Source organism: Sesamum indicum, linkage group LG1 (assembly GCF_026168435.1).
Source record: "Sesamum indicum cultivar Baizhima isolate 11 linkage group LG1, ASM2616843v1, whole genome shotgun sequence".
NCBI classification, from domain to species: domain Eukaryota; kingdom Viridiplantae; phylum Streptophyta; class Magnoliopsida; order Lamiales; family Pedaliaceae; genus Sesamum; species Sesamum indicum.
Genome location: NC_142657.1, coordinates 12,633,049 through 12,650,069, shown reverse-complemented (window position 1 = coordinate 12,650,069; position 17,021 = coordinate 12,633,049). Strand labels below are relative to the sequence as shown.

General features: G+C 35.6%; 2 protein-coding genes across 3 annotated transcripts; both read left to right on the top strand.

The window, feature by feature from the left end:
- The first annotated feature begins 364 nt into the window (after positions 1 to 364).
- LOC105159129 (mitochondrial inner membrane protein OXA1-like) lies at positions 365 to 6,322 on the top strand. 2 transcript variants are annotated; one of them, XM_020696469.2, is made up of 10 exons: positions 365 to 540; positions 675 to 1,159; positions 1,673 to 1,763; positions 2,523 to 2,570; positions 2,770 to 2,828; positions 2,971 to 3,046; positions 3,175 to 3,306; positions 4,170 to 4,277; positions 5,702 to 5,756; positions 5,831 to 6,322. In XM_020696469.2, exons 2-10 carry the CDS (start codon positions 687 to 689, stop codon positions 5,965 to 5,967), a joined length of 1,179 nt encoding a protein of 392 aa, XP_020552128.2. In that variant the 5' UTR covers positions 365 to 540; positions 675 to 686; the 3' UTR covers positions 5,968 to 6,322. The 2 variants fall into 2 exon arrangements, with proteins under 2 accessions (XP_020552128.2, XP_011074390.2); XM_011076088.3 differs by having other exon boundaries at positions 366 to 540; positions 5,823 to 6,322.
- A 1,636-nt stretch (positions 6,323 to 7,958) lies between these two features.
- On the top strand, positions 7,959 to 16,219 carry LOC105159120 (long chain acyl-CoA synthetase 4). Its single transcript, XM_088878992.1, is given in 20 exon segments — positions 7,959 to 8,232; positions 9,524 to 9,587; positions 9,713 to 9,802; positions 10,166 to 10,222; positions 10,573 to 10,621; positions 10,784 to 10,860; positions 11,108 to 11,147; positions 11,231 to 11,325; positions 12,268 to 12,435; positions 12,590 to 12,700; positions 12,781 to 12,868; positions 13,268 to 13,334; positions 13,700 to 13,775; positions 13,872 to 13,989; positions 14,518 to 14,805; positions 14,808 to 14,989; positions 15,328 to 15,510; positions 15,578 to 15,697; positions 15,818 to 15,911; positions 15,988 to 16,219. Coding segments are annotated over 19 exon segments (2,061 nt in total). The 5' UTR covers positions 7,959 to 8,080; the 3' UTR covers positions 15,854 to 15,911; positions 15,988 to 16,219.
- The last annotated feature ends 802 nt before the right edge of the window (positions 16,220 to 17,021 follow it).

The following is a 17,021-nucleotide window of genomic DNA, read 5'->3' as shown; positions in this document are numbered from 1 at the left end:
ACGTAAAAAAATATCATAAATATCAGTATTGTGTTAATTTTTTGAATCTTTATCGATCATATTTCGTATTATATACACATTTTAAACTTATAAAAATATAAATTAAAAAAATTTAGGCATCTATATATTTTGTTTTTGTTTCACGTTAAAATAAAGAAAAAATGTATTTTTTAAAGAGGATATGGAAAAAGTTATTAGGAAACAAATATTTTAAAAAAATTTCTTATTATTTGGGCTATTCATCAATATGGGCTTTTCCGTTGGAAAAATTAATTGAAACGTCTGGGCCCGTACTGGGCTATACATGGGGTTTTGTCCATTTTGCTGTAAAATCGTTAGACTGCAGAAGCGATTTTAGAACACAGGTTGCTGTGGCTAATGGAAAGACCCCCGTGCCTTGGAAATACGTGCTGAACTTCAGCATCAGTAGCAGCAAACCAGCGTTAATCGCTCGGAGCAAAAACCCCAAGTTCTAAAACCCCCTTGTAACGCAGTCTATCTGGAATTCTTCTTTCATAAATTGGCTGCGTAATAGCATCCGTAAGTTAGCAATCTTTGGAAGGAGTTTAGTTAAATCTGTTCTGATTTCAGCACTTCGGAGAGATTTGTGTAAAGATTCTTGTTTGATCAGCTGAATGATGAAATCTTCTCATTTTATTTCTGTTTCCTCGTAGGAAGCAAGATTAATGGCGTATAGGCGGAGCATCACTGCTCGAGCCAAACTTCTTCATCAACAGCACCGAGTTGCTCCTTCATTTTCGCATGTTCCTCGCGATGATGACGATCGTGGAACTCCGCTGCATCATAGCCCCATTTCGAAGAACCCTGAAATCCCTAGTAACTTCCAGCACCGCTTATTCGGGATGGGAAATAATGTGGGCACCTTTCATAGGTCGAGAAATCTGTTTCAAGATCGGAGATTTGGGATTCCGGCGGCTTGTAGTCCGGTGTTTGTGAGGAATATGTCGAGTCTTGGAGAAGGGCCGGCCGACAAGATTGAGATAATGACTGATGTGTTGGGGGATAAAGCCGTAGAGGTGGGTTCGCAGGTGGGCCCGGTGGCAAATGAGGTGGCGGTTGCTGCAGCGGACTCTTTCTTTCCGGTGGCTGCTCTCCAGTACTTGATTGATTATATACATAGTTTCACTGGGTTTAATTGGTGAGGATGGACCTCTGGTTTACATAATTGCGCAGCGCTCATCTGGTTTGGTTTGTAATTCTATTGTTCTGAGGAAATGGTTTGTTTTGAAAGTAATGACTAATGTTTCAACTTTATCAGGTTTTGTTACATACATGTGTGGACTGTATTTCTTGGCAGTGTGATCTTTGAGCTTAGGGTTGGCTAGAATGACAGAATTCTTGTTCTGTAGGAAATAAGAAAGTTTTGTGTTTTAGAAACTTGATAAGTATTGTATATTTGTATGACATTCTTTTTCCACTCATGTGAAGCGAAATTTAAAAGAGATGTGTGCTTGATTATATGGATGTATGTGGCGGCCCAATCAATTTGTATGTTTTGGAAAGAGACCTTCTTAAGATGCTTTGATGTATCCGAGTTGTTGTTGTGATATTCCGGTGTTAAGGACTCTGATGCAATCTTGGTTGAGAGAAATTGTTAAGATTGTTGAGGATTGCCAATTGTAATGATCTTTTGGAATTTGGTTGTGTTTAGGTGGGCTTCAATTGTTTTGGCAACTCTATTGATTCGTGGGATTCAGCTCCCTCTTATGATAAATCAACTGAAGTCCACTTCAAAATTTACAGTAAGATCACATGTGCTTCCCTTATTGCATATTTGGAGTTTGATATGCCATCACTTTGCAAAATTAGTTTGGTTTCAAAGTGTTTGCTTATTTCATCCATCTATAACATTTGATGATTCTGAGCATAAGAGGGAAGAGAGAAGAAAAAGATGTGAATTGTTGAATTTTCCATCAAATTCAGAATGGACTGTTACTTCCTATTACTTTCTCTAAGGTTGATGAAGAAAAGCATTGGAGAGTAAGTTGTTATGGCGAATTCACTTCTAGAAACATCCTTTATAAAACAAAATATATGTAAACGTTTTCATGTAAATCTTTTATTCAATGATGAGTCAAATGGGGAATTCAGTTGTGGACCAAGGAATGATTTTTGGTGATACAATTTCTCTGGAAATTGTAATAAGGTTTAGAGGTTTGTTTAGTTGAATGCAAGTATTCCCTGGTGTCGTCCAAGATTCAATTCTGAGCATAAGCAAAAAATAATTGCCTCTGACCCCTTTTGCTTAAGAGTGTAAAATACATTTCAATAGATATATGAAGGGGGAAGGAAAAATTTAACTCGACCCCGGTCCCTAATTCTTTGCATTCCCTTTGTTGCATTGCTATGCTCTCGTCCCTTATTTTCTCTCTCTTCTCTGTGCTTTACTGGCTTTTGTCCTCCTTCTGTGTCAGCGTCTGTCTCACTACTATTCTTCCCTTCTATCCTTGCTTTGATTCTCCATGCCTCTTTTACTGACATGCAAGTTATGTCATATGCAGCTTCTACGGCCACGGTTGGAGGAGATTAAGGAAGAAATGCAAAGTAGGGTATGAACTATTTGTATGAAGTTGATCAACATAAACTTGCTGAACATGTGTGAATGGCTTTTTAGACCCTGTTCACTTCAATTATTATTTGTAGGAGGTTTACGCTTCAAAAAGCTGTTTTTATTGCTTCTACCTTGTATGATTGCCTTATACTTGATTTTATTCTTCTGACTATTGATTAATACTTGTTGATTTCCAGAGTACGAGTCCTGATGCTGTGGCTGAAGGTCAGGCACGGATGAAGGAACTATTCAAGGAGTATGTAGCTTTTCCTTCTTCGTAATTTCAAGAGCATTTTAAGACATGAGAGGTCATCTCTTATGTTTTTTTCACTTTTGTGGTAAAAATACTTGGATTAGAGGAGACATTTGACAGAGATGGTTGCATCTTTCTATTACAGATATGGTGTTACACCATTCACCCCTTTGAAGGGAATTCTAATTTCAGGTCCCATCTTTTGCAGTTTCTTTTTTGCTGTAAGATCACATCCCTTGTGCTGTTTGTAGATAATTTCTTGTGCTATCTGTCCCATTTTTCGCTTTCTCCTCAGTTATTTTATCAATATTTACAATCTGACTATTTTGTTTTATCACTTTATGTGCAGGTTAGGAACATGGCGGTGAATGTTCCATCTTTTAAAGAGGGAGGAACTTTGTGGTTTACCGATTTAACAACTCCAGATAGCATGTATATTCTTCCAATTTTGACAGCACTGACATTTTGGATTACAGTGGAGGTTAGCCACCTTTTCTATATCTACCTTTACTTTGTATCTTTCAAGATACAATTATTTTATTCTCAAAAGACATCCCAGTCGAGTCCTTGACGGTTTGCATATTGAGTTCATTTTCGTCCTTTGCTATTTTACTACTTTTTGATGCACCCAGATCCATAAAACCCAAGCACAGAGTATCTTAATATACGTTAAGTTTCTACCAACTGTCTGCTATCTTTGCTGGGTGTTCTTGTTAACTCCACCTTCTTTTGTAATTGTTATTTGCAAGGAGTTCTCCTGTCATGTCAGCACAATGCAGGAAATTTCTACTCCATTTTGTATTATTTTTGACTGGTGAACAGAAAAATAAATAAATTAAAAAATCTCACCCAACATCCACTTTTCATGTATCTTTAAGTGATACAATGTCCATTCTTGAACAATTCATGCTGTTGGATTCCACACTATGGTTTTGGATGTCAGCATCCACATAAAAGCTATGAAGTTGGTGTTATTATGTTTATGGTTATAACTATAGAATGATACTCTTTCCCTGTCTTCCCTAGAGTATGATTGGCTTGTTTGTTCAATGGACTTTTACCAGGCATATTTCTTCTGCAATGCAATGGCATGTGTGCCCATTGCTTGCACCTTATTTTCTTCATAAAGATGGAGATTACCATCATGACTAACAATAATTTGCTGCAATTGTAGAATATAGATTTCAGTATAATGTTCTGGTTCTTGGTTGACGACTATTTTGCTGAGCGTATTGGGAACCCTAATGCATTTAATGTGTCTTCTCACTTCCCATTACATATGACTGCTCAAAGCTCTTGTTTGTCTTGTTTTATTTATTTTTGATTATACACCCACTCTGTCAGTGTAATGCTCAAGAAGGTCTGGAAGGTAACCCAACTGCTGGTACTATCAAGAATTTTTCGAGGGTCTTGGCTGCTTTGACAGTCCCTTTCACCGCAACTTTCCCGAAAGTATGTGCTGCTGTGTTAACTTGTGCTGAAGTTTTCATAAATTTCACAAATTGAATATTTTACGGCAGTAGAAACATCTCTGTTGATTACTGGTGCTTATGATCTCAGTCCCTTTTAATCTTTATAGCTGTGAGAATTAGAACTCTTTGGCTAAAATGCATAAAAGCCCCCTGTGTTTTAAAAAGTCGGTTAAAAACCCCCCTTTGTTTTAAAAATAAGCTAAAAACCCCTCTGTGTTTTTTTATACATAGCTCAATTGCCCCTCTACGTTAAATATAACTAACGGCGTTAATCTTTTTACAAAATGATCGTTATACCCATGTTTAATATATATTATTTTTTATTTTAGTAACTGTTGGATCTGTATTGATTATATTAAAGTCGTCAGATCTAATTAATTAATCTTAACCCTTGGATCATAAATTTAAAAGAAAAAAATCAAAGGTTCGTATTTTACTAATTTTAAATATATATTATAAAAATATTATTTAAAAAAATAAATTAAATAAAATTAATCCCCCCACCCCAACCCGTCGCCACCATCCCCACACAGCCCAACCCCCCGCCACCCCACATTTTCACCCGCCGCCTCCATGGAAGGGGGTGACGGCAAAGGCAAGCCTCCTAGATTGGAGGCTACAGCGATGTCGTCGTCGCCTTCAATCTGGGCCGCCTACTGTCCCCATTTTTTAATATTTTTTTTTTATTTTGAATTTTAATTGACTAATTATAGTAATTAAATTAAATAAAATTATTTTTAAATATCATTTATGGAAAGTTTTAATTTCAGTTTTAATAATTATAAAAATTATTAAATTTAAGTATAATTTATTTAAATATTTTTAACAAAAAATAATTTAAATTATAATATTATATAATTTTATAATTATTAACATTTATATTAATTAAAGCTATTTTAAATTTGAAAAATGATTTTACTATGTTAATTTTTTTACTGTGATGTTAATTTAAAAATAATAATAATTATGATAAAATTTATAATTTTTTCATATTTTTAAGTAAATATATTTAAAAGATGTACATGTGAAACATATAAACACCATGAGGGTATTTTAGTCAAAAACGCCAAGAAATAAGGTCAAAAGCAGCTAAAAAACACCCCCAAATGCACAATGAGTGCGTTGATGCAGCTTCCGTTAATTTTTAACAAAAGGGCGTTTTTTGCTGAGTTTTACAAAATGGACGGGGGTGTTTAGGCATTGTTATGTTTATTCATTGTAAATAAAACATTTCACTCGTTTGAGCATAAACTGGATTTACTGACTATTTTCTGCTATTGGGTCGACCTTATTATTTATAATTAGAGATGAGAACAACTCTCTACCACCTTTTCCCTCTCTTCCTTTGAATTTCATGAAGATGTTTCATTCACTTCATCAGCGCAATCCTTACGCATTTTGCAGGCTATATTCTGCTACTGGATTACCTCCAACCTGTTTTCGCTCACATACGGATTAGGTGAGTCCTGCTTATTCATCCATTTCCCATTACTACGCCATTTCATTCTCATTATATCATTTTCAGCGTTGAAGAAGCCCGGGGTGAAGAAATTCTTGGGCGTGCCAATATTACCCAAGGCACAACCTCCAACCGTTCAAAAACCAGCCTTCGACGCGCTCAACAAGTACACGGCAGCCCAACAACAGCAGTCTGTATCGTCCTCTATTGAAGCATCACCAAAACCCACCGCGAATCAAAGAATACCCTCTTCGTCCGTCCTCAGTCAAAGGATTAAGAGCTTGGAGAAAGAGGTGGGAAGGAAAAAAGGCAAGAAAAGGTAAAATGCTACCAAGTAATTGATATGTATGTCAATAGCACGAATAGAATAAATATAATCTTGTCCGGATGGATGTCTGGAAAACACGTTGTATGTTCTATCAGAACAGGACTTGCTGGAAATTGAGAGAGAGTGATGGATGGATGCATTACTCCCAATTTTGTGAAGGAGCCACACTTGTATGCTCTGCCTATGTCTCAAACATTGTCGATCACAGACATTTTCAAGGAATATTAAAGCTATTTTTTGAACTTCTTGCTATATATAATGCTTTTAGTGGAACGACGGCCTGATAATTTTAGCATACACATCAAATGTCATGGGTTCGAGTTCTGTTTTATGCGTGGAATGTTGTGTCTATTGAATAGGAATGTCTTGAGGTTATGTCAGTCCATCTCCCTCAAAGCAAACAGGCTCGGCTCCTTGTTCGCACTTAATATGTGCATCATCATTTTATTAAGTAATTAAATGAATATAATCGATTCTGATTTGAACAAATATTTTCTGTTATGATCCCTAATTAAAGTTGGCATGCCAAATAAATACGGATGATTACACTGTCTTATTCTGAGGTTATGTGTAATTATACGTAAACTTTCGATAATTTGTGAATTTATATTTAGTGTTTATGATGTTTGTTTTTGTTAGATTCCTCTATCAATTAAAATTTACCGAATTTGCTGATATTAGTAAAAAAGTTGAAAGAAAATTCATATATTTATTCTCGATTGACTTGTTGCTAACTTATTATAAACCAAACAAATCTTTTTTCTCAGCAATTTTATATATATTCACATGATAATGCATGTGATGAGGTGTATATATATATATTCATCCTTGTAAGGGTATTTTAGTCACAAAAGATCTATTTGACTATAATAATTGAGTAATACGTCAATCGGAAATATATTATTAAATTTTCATTTAACTTTGTCACTAATATTGACAAATTCAGTGAATTTTAAATAACGAACGAATCTATTTGTTAGACAAAAACAAAGGTCAGAGTAGCAAATATAATTTTCTAAATCATATGGACAACAACTTTCAAGGTCGCTGCTTTGAAATTATTAAGTGAACTATGATATAAAATGGTTATAAAAACACATTGAATTTAAAGATAATTACACTCATCTTCCCTGAATTTTGTGTAATTACACCTCAACTCCATGTGGTTTGAAAAAATATATTAGGACCTTTGAGATTTGCTTTTGTCTAACAAATAAGTTTATTCATAAGTCAAAATTTATCGAATTTGATGATATTAATAAAAAATCAAAAAAATAAATATATTACCCTCGATTGACTTATTACTGATTAATAAATCTTTTTATGATCAAATTATCCTCATATGTGAACGCGTTAATGCATATAAGGAGGTGAATTTTTACCATTACAAGTGAGGAGGTGAATCTTCACAGCTATAAGAGTAGTTTGGTTGTAAAAAAAATATTTGACTTGCAATAAGTCCATAATAAGTCAATCAACAGTAAATATCAATTTTCATTTGATTTTTTTGTTAATATCAGCGAAATTCGCTGAACTTTGACTATCGGAGGGACTTATTTATTAGATAAAAGTAAATATCATGGGTGTTAAATGTAATTTTTCAAACTACAAGAGATACACGTATAATTACACTAAACTTCAAAGGACAAGAATGTAATTATCCCTTAAATCTATAAGGGAAAAAAAGTAAAATAAGATTTATATTGTAATGTAGTTCAATATATTTTTTGATAAATATTAATTAGTTGGACTTTAGAATATTAAATAAACAAACTAATTTTTCATATGTATACATCTTTTTTTTTTTTAAAAAAAAAATTAATATGATTATTTATTAGTTGAATATTCATGAACTCTTACTCTGCCCTGTTTTTAACCACCTCTCTTTCTTTTGCTGTGCTATTCCCACAAGTAGCTTGACACTCTCTGGCCATTCAGTGATCGTACACCTGCATTTGGTGGAGTGCGAGGGGAGGTTTTCAGAACGTCTCTGGAAATGGAGGAGAAGAGGTTCATAGTGGAGGTGGAGCCGTCGAAGCCTGCCCAGGAAGGAAAGCCGTCGATCGGAGCTGTTTATCGTAGTATTTTCGCTAAGGATGGATTTCCGCCGCCCATTCCGGGGCTCGACAGCTGTTGGGATATTTTCCGGTTTGATTTTTGACTATTTTGTTGAAAATAATTTGGGAGATCGATTTACGTGAACTGTTCGATTGGGTGATCTGTGATCAATAGCTTGCATGAAGGTTTACGATAATCATGAGAGGAACTTGATGTGTGTGAGCGTTGTGTGCAATCTGTGTATATTTTTTGGTGTTTGAAAGAGGAAGCGAACGTTTCCATTTCGTGAATTCTCGGATTTTGAGCTATTTAGAAAATGAAAAATTTGAGACTAGTTTTGTTTTCTGTTAATGCGAGTTTTGAAACTTAATCGAATCAGTTTTTTGGTTATGTGACTGAATCTGATCGGTTTAGGAATTATAAGGATCAATCAATAGTCTATTTGTTTTTGGCCTACTAATATGGAGATATTATAATAATCTTTGAGTTGATGTCACTTAAATATGGTACTTCAATACTCGTTCAGTATCGTTCATGTCTTGTTGTTTTGAAGCATAAAAGAGTTGCTTTTCGAATCAATAGCTGCATTAGTGCCATTTTTCCAATTTTTTAATTGTTTAGATAGGCTTCATGTACATCCTGCATCTTTATGCCTATACATGTTTGTCTGCACTGTTATATACCTGTGTTATGTTTAACTGTTTTGCTAGTTACAATATCTAAGAGGAAGACAGTGACTAGGAAGTTATGAATTTGCATGTTTGTCTCGATTCATTCAGTTGATAGGCTAATATTACCCAAGTACTTGACTGCGAAGCACAGTTATGGGCATGACAACGACAATAAGGCTGCAAGGATATGAAATTTTCAGAAAGGACACACTCAAGACAATGCTGCGTAACACAACATATTACCATTACATCTAAAACCAATTACTGAATCTTAGCATTTATTATCTATTTCTTTTGAAAGGGATTATTAGCCAAGTTTTATCCAAAAAAAATTGGGAGTTAAGCCAACCAGTAACACACTCAAGGACTTGAATGGTTTATTTCAAGCACAAGGATCAGAAGATTATGCCATTAAATAATAGATAATGAAAATTTTTTTGGAATTCCAAAAAGTACTAGGGAAGCGTTTGAGTTATAATAGAAGATTGAGTTGCATGATGATTGGGTATCTGACACGCCAGTCTTATTACTAGTCCTTCAAAATCTGATGTATTCTCGCCTATGGCTATGTCCCACAAGATTATACTGACACACTCAACTCTTGGGATTGTCAGTCTTGCGTGCTGGATAGCCTGCCTGAAACTTACTCTTATTTGTCTTAACTTTCTATGCTGATGAATTTTAACGAAAGCTTTTCCTTTGCGGCACAGCTTGTCAGTAGAGAAATATCCCGAGAATCGAATGCTTGGTCGCCGTGAAATGGTGAATGGGAAGGTATATTGTTATCATCCATGTCCAAAATTTCAAGTTACATCTGGTTATTTCTCCTTTCATAATCTATTCCTTTTCTATTTTTTGGAAACTTTTCGCTGACTTTCATTGTTACTCTGCCTCACCAGCCAGGTAAATACTCATGGATGACTTACAAAGAAGTTTATGACATAGTTCTTAAAGTTGGTAATTCTATTCGCAGTTGTGGCGTTGAGGAAGTAAGTAGCATACCTTTTATAAATGAAATTTCTCTTGTTATTTTTCTTTCCCCAGAGAAAAGTAACTTGCCACCGAAATCTCTTGAAGCTTGTCAATTTTTATGGGTTCTATGAAGTCACATCTCTTATTGGTGGCTCAATTCTAATGTGTACTGTCTTTAAAATGTCTTACCCATGTCCATTTATACTTCTGAAATAAGTTTCTTTGATTTCATGCTCTTAGACTGGAAGCTCTTTCACGGGTCTTTATAAGAGTGCGAGTTATTGCTGGAATTCATATGCTTTTTATCTTCTTGGTCTGTTTTTACCCTTTTATATAATAACTTTCCTCCTTACTCTTAGCTTAATTGACTATGATGTCAGGGAGGACACTGCGGAATTTATGGTGCTAATTGCCCTGAATGGGTTATGAGCATGGAGGTACTCCAGTGATTTCATTTCCTTTCCCCTTCTCTATGTGCACCCTTTCATGCAGTGCATGCTTGCGCACGCCAATGGACATATTTATGGACCTATGATTTACCTGTTGTAACTGTTAACTTGCAACGCATATTTGAAGAATAATTTGATGGAATTTCCAAGAAACTCTAAAAAGTCTGGATGGAGATTAAAAAGCCATGTTTCTGTTCTCATTCTAAATCTTTTTCCTCTCTTCCCCAGATTATTTTTTGGTAGTTACTTTTGGTGCATTACTGTAGCATCAACTCCCGTTCTGAAACTCTCAGGAAATTTTTTTCTGAGTACATCCTAAACTTAACAAACTAATGCAGGCATGTAATGCTCATGGACTCTATTGTGTCCCTTTATATGACACCTTAGGTATGTATTATTCTTCCTTTTTCCTTTGTTTATGTAATTTACTGTGTGCCTGTGCCATGAAACTATTTTGAAGTTCACAGGATTTTGTCATGCACTTGATGCATTTGAAAGTGCTCTCAGTAATATTCACAGAGACTTAATTCTATCTTTTGGCTGGTTTAGGTGCTGGGGCAGTTGAATTCATCATATGCCATGCCGAAGTTACACTTGCTTTTGTGGAAGAGAAAAAAATTTCTGAGGTACAATTATTAATTTAGGTAATAAATTTCTTTGACTTTCATATTGTATTCTGGATGCTTTTCTCAAGTTTGTTGCTATAACTATAAATTTTGTTGACTAATATTGGTCTGTATTATTCCTCTTCTGGTGATCGAGCTCAAACTTCTGGCACATATATGGCTTCAATAGTTCTGACCTTTGTATCTGAATCATGTGAATGGGTCTGGAAATATGCAACTTTTGCTAACACGTACGTTGAATTTGCAGCTGTTGAAAACTTTTCCTGGTGCATCTAAGTACTTGAAAAGTAAGTATCTCCTAGAATCTAATTTCCTTTGCTTGTGGTCGGTTGATTTGAGTAAAGTGATGAATGCATCGCTCAATTTTCAGCAATTGTGAGCTTTGGGAAAGTTACCTCTCAACAGAAGGAAGATGTTGAAAAGTTTGGGGTTGCTATTTATTCTTGGGATGACTTTATGTCATTGGTAAGCCTGCTGATTTTAGCCTGCTATTTCTTTCTTTCTGAATTAGGAATTGGATTGGCTAGCTAACGCAAATTTGTGATTTCCAAAGAAATAAAGATGCTTCATGTATGAGGCCTAACCAGTGGGCATTCACCTCAGATGGCCTCTTGTTAAGTGGAATCCAATTTGGCTTTGAATCTCATTTGTCATAATCTCTTCTGATGTTTTTACTCACCACAAGTATAGAAATGTGGTGTATATTGCTCCAGGAAAATGCCTAAATAGCCAAAAAGAAGCAGGTTGACCCTGATATTCTCTGTAAAGGCTACAAAGTTATTTCTAATTCTATGTCACAGCGGTGACACTAGTGCTCTCAGTTGCTAATTCACCTCTTATACATCCTGGTATGCTCTTAGCATTTCGAAAAGGTTTTGGAAATTTATTTTGTCATCCATGTTAATTCACCGCCATCTTTTGGGTGCTCTGATGTTGTTAATCATTCGTGAGGAGAGTTGCCAGAATAAAAAAAGAAGAAATCATTCATGAGGAGACTGAAGTATCTTGATGCAAGCTTTTCTGAATTGATTGCTGTCTTTTTATGGTTTTGTAGCTATGTATCATGACAAGAAGATATATGAAAGAGCATCAATCTCTCACATCTAGGGACAGAATGCTCGTCTTTTTTTCTAACCTTTTCTCTTTTTGTTGGGTGTGAGGGGTGGCAATGAATCCAGCAATGGTTATCCAGTATTTGCTGGTACATCATTGTGTTATTTGGGTAATTTGAACATCAGTATGTTTACTGCAAATTTTACTGGTTAATTATTGTAGATTTTTTCTTTCAATTTATACAGAAATATTCATCTGTCTTTTTCCTTGCAAAAAAATTATTTCATGCATTTTGTCATACTATGTTGCTTATGCAAAGTTTGATCTAAACTCTTATATTTGTATTTTGTGCAGGGAGAAAATAAAAACTTCAATCTTCCTATGAAAAAAAAAACTGATATTTGCACGATTATGTATACTAGTGGAACTACTGGAGATCCTAAGGGTGTCATGATCTCCAACAACAGCATTGTTACCTTAATTGCTGGAGTGAAGCATATGCTAGAGAGTGTGAATGAAGCGGTGATTATACATTTATTTATTTTGCTTTGTGCTGGTCTTATAATTCATACGAGAGATCAAAGTTAAAACCCACTTATTCCATAAAAACGTGGGAGGTATCAGATAAATAATTTAAAATATTGCAACTTAAGTTCGTTCTTAATCTTTTTTGTAGTTGACTGTCAATGATGTGTATCTATCATATCTTCCTTTGGCGCATATCTTTGATCGTGTCATTGAAGAGTGTTTCATCAATCAGGGGGCTGCAATTGGATTTTGGCGTGGGGTAAGACGGTTTAATTTATGTTCCAGTACTAGAGTTTATAAAAAAGCCACTGATATGTCGTGTTATTTTCATATTTGCAGGATGTTAAGTTATTGGTTGAAGATATTGTAGAGCTTCAACCCAGTGTCTTCTGTGCAGTTCCTCGGGTGCTAGATAGAATATATTCAGGTTTGCTATGTTCATCCATGATGCATAACATGATTACTCTAGTTAATTGTTTGGCATTCTTTCGATGCACTATGGAAGGTGGAGTATGTTTTCTTAGTGATTGCATTGTATTTGTTAGATGAAACTTTCTATACTTGGTTGTGTCTGATAATGAGATCCATATCCAGCTGACAGATATGGAAACTTAATGATGGGACTTTCTAATTTAGACCTTCAACTCTGTGATGCCAACTTGCAAACTTTCTTAGGCAAATATTTACCATTTGAACTTCTGGAATATAAACATCATAAATCTTGGAGAAAAGGTTTGCTTTGTCTGGTGGGAGAACTCAATGATTTCTAAGATTTTATGATCTTATTTGAGGTTTTGTTTCTCCTAGTTAACCGTTCTTATTTCAGGTTTGCAACAGAAGATTTCTTCTGGGGGTTTGATTAAACAGACTGCGTTTAATTTTTCTTACTCTTTGTAAGTTCTTATCCAACTTTGTTTTTCTCTTACAAGGAAAAAGAGGCAACTGTAATCTGAATTTGAATTTCCATTATGACAAAAGGTCTTCTTGCCTGTTCCTCGCTTCTTGAGAAACCCAAGCAAAAGAAACTTTACAGCATATTATGTTAGTGGAAACAGAAGTGGTTGATTCTAATCATGATACTTTTGACTTGTGTAATAATCAACCAAACCTTTCAAAGCCTCAATTGTATGCCTTTTTTGTTTAATCTGCTTCAAGCCTGTAGTTTATATTGTTCAGGAGTTTGACTTAAAAAGTTGGATATTATCATTTTTACAGTTTCTATAGTTTCTGATAACTGCATGCCAAAAAAATTGAGCAGGAAACTGCGTAACATGAGGAATGGCTTCAAACAATCTGTGGCATCTCCGATCTGTGACAAACTTGTTTTCAATTTGGTGATTGGCATTATATTGATGGCCCTTTATATCTTTTTCATATCCATAGAAGTTTTAGCAATGAGTAACAGCCTCCATTAGTGCCTGCTCTCTTAGGTAAAACAAGGTCTCGGTGGCAATGTAAGACTTATTTTATCTGGAGCAGCGCCTCTTGCCTCACATGTAGAAGAGTACCTGCGAGTAGTCACTTGTTCTTATGTTCTTCAAGGATATGGTATTCCTTCATGCCCTGAAACTTATTCTTGTCGGTTCTTGTGTTTTTCTTTATATGCACTGGTTTCTTTCTGTACATGAGACGTCCTTTCTTTTGTTGAAGATTCTGGGATGCCACATTTGACGTGTTGTTTTCAGTGAAGTAAGATGTTGCAGAAGATTTTTGTACTACTGTTCACAAATCAATTTTTACATGTCCTTTCCCTGTTTCCTTGCATACATGATTAATCATAAATTATGGCATTTTAAAAGAGAGTGCTAATTCTGGGAACAAAAACTTAGTAGACTCCTTTTATATTCAAGTTAGAAATCCTCCCTTTCCATGAAAGAATATCCATATAATCTCTATCTGCTAGTCATTGGCTTTGATCATTAGGGTAGTTCAATTGAGCAAATATTCACTTTGCTATAATGCTGGAAATATTTGTCGGCCGGTTGTGAACCTTGAAACTCAATTTAGTGATGGTTGTAATTGTATATTTTCTTACTTTCTGATGGTGTCTAACTAGTGTTCTTCTTTTTGATGTAGGCCTGACAGAAACTTGTGCCGGCACATTTGTTTCAATACCAGATGAGATGAACATGCTGGGCACGGTGGGTCCTCCACTGCCCAATGTGGATGTTTGCCTGGAATCTGTACCTGAAATGGGCTATGATGCCCTTTCAAGAACACCACGTGGAGAAGTATGTGTAAGAGGGGATACTCTATTTTCAGGCTACTATAAACGTGAAGACCTTACCAAGGAAGTCTTAATCGATGGCTGGTTTCACACAGGTTACTCTCCTAGTGATATGGGGATTGATTTCTCATCTGCCACATAATGTTTCGCATCCTGATTTCTATAAAACTCCATTTGTCAGGGGATATTGGAGAATGGCAACCTAATGGGAGCTTGAAAATTATTGATCGCAAGAAGAACATTTTCAAGCTCTCACAAGGAGAATATGTTGCAGTGGAGAACTTGGAAAATATCTACAGTCTAGCTCCTGATATCGAGTCGGTGAGCATGATCATGTTTTGTCTTAGATTTATGTATCATGTTTCTCTTTATGATTCTACGGCATAGAGATGCGGATAACATCCACAGAAAGTTTTTACTTTTTTTTATTTTTTTTGGAGAAAAAGCCTGCAAAGTAGTTTGAACATGTCAAATTCTAAGCAAGAACCGCTGGAGAGAATCAATCTTGTATCTTCCACCTTGAGACATTATGGCTGAATATATTATCCCAGAATATGAATTAGATAGAAATAAGATCAGAAGCACGATTTTGTAAAAGCCTCCATTACAGGTTATGTTCTGTTATATGATATCGAGTTGCATGTTTCTTTCAATTGCAGATATGGGTATATGGCAACAGCTTTGAGTCTTTTCTCGTTGCTATTATTAATCCAAACAAACAAGCAGTGGAGCAATGGGCGGAACAGAATGGTATATTTGGCAACTTCAATGGTCTATGTGAAAATACCCAAGTGAAAAACTACTTCCTCGGAGAGCTCACAAGAATTGCCAAAGAAAAGAAGGTCCGTCTGCTCTGTTCATAAGCTGAAAGTTCTTGTAACATTTTCCTAAACCTACCTTCTATGGCAGTTGAAGGGTTTTGAGTTCATCAAAGCCATCCACCTTGATCCCGTCCCGTTTGACATGGAACGGGACCTTATCACGCCAACATACAAGAAGAAAAGACCCCAGTTGCTTAAGTACTACCAGGTTCATTCTCCTTAACCTTGTGAGATTACCCAATTTCCACAAGATTGTTTCCAACTTCTTGTTGCGTTCACGGTAATTGTAATGTGGTAGTCTCACTAATTCTGTTACTCATGTTTGCAGGATATGATTGACAGCATGTACAAGAATGCAAAATAAACAGACTACCTACGGTCGCAAAATGAGTACCTTACACATTTCATCTTATGACAAGTTGGTCAGTAAGGAGGTATAGATGTTTTTTGGTACAGTTTTTTCTGGTTCCTATTATTAATACATACATACTATTGCAGATGATTTGAGGTCGAATTCTAGCTTAAAGACCATAATCAAGCTCAAGCTTTGGTTAAAGTCAGAGATTGGAGACAAGCTAGCACATAAACTATGCGACAGCAGAATTCAGTTTTATCTCAGTGGGTATTGAGTCTTTATCCTAAAATATATGAATGACCCTCGCTACTTTTTTAGATGCTCTAATAATTATTTGTGTCACTTAGAGTAATTAAATACAAATGATTTCTCACATTCTAAACTGTTGGGTATAGAACGGTCACCAAGCTCCAACAACTTTACACAAAAAAATCGAATAATTACAGATTTTTATGGGTTAAAGAAACCTTTATACAGATTTATTACAAGCTTTACAAATATAAAAAATAATACCAAACTTCAACCTAAAAACTGCAGATCTAAAGATAACATATGCATATAAACAAAAAGCAGTAAGACTCAGACAACCTAGATTCAAGGCCACAAAGGCCAAAGGCCAACAACCCTTAGAATTTCATGGTTGCTAAAAGATCACAAAACCACACAGGCAAGCCACCAAGGCTTTTAACACTGGACTACCAAGGAATGCTACAAAGGCTTTTTATCACAGAGCCACAAAGGCACGACCACGAAAACTATTAGTTTAACCTTGAATCTTCAAGTATAGAGCATGAAGAACAATGTCAGATGAAGAAGAAGGGGGAGGGGGGGGGAGAAGATTATTTCTTTCTGATTCGTACTGCTAAATCATTTAAACACCAGCCATTTAAAGAGGCTAACCATTAAATAGCCGGTGGCTAACATCGGAGAAAGAAACGACAGGAGGGAAAACCAGAGGTGAAGGGGGATAACCTAAAGGGTCAGAGAGAGAAGCAACAACGCTGGGGAATTAGGGTTAGGGTTATGAGGGGAGAGAGAGAGAAGAGAGAAGTATTTAAAGGGTCAGCAAACGGGGCACCTGGTGGATCGGGTAAGCGGGTCAGGCGGGCCAAATAAGGGATATGGGGCCTGTGAATTTTTTAGTCGTCCAAATAAAATTTTCAAGCCCAGGCCATTT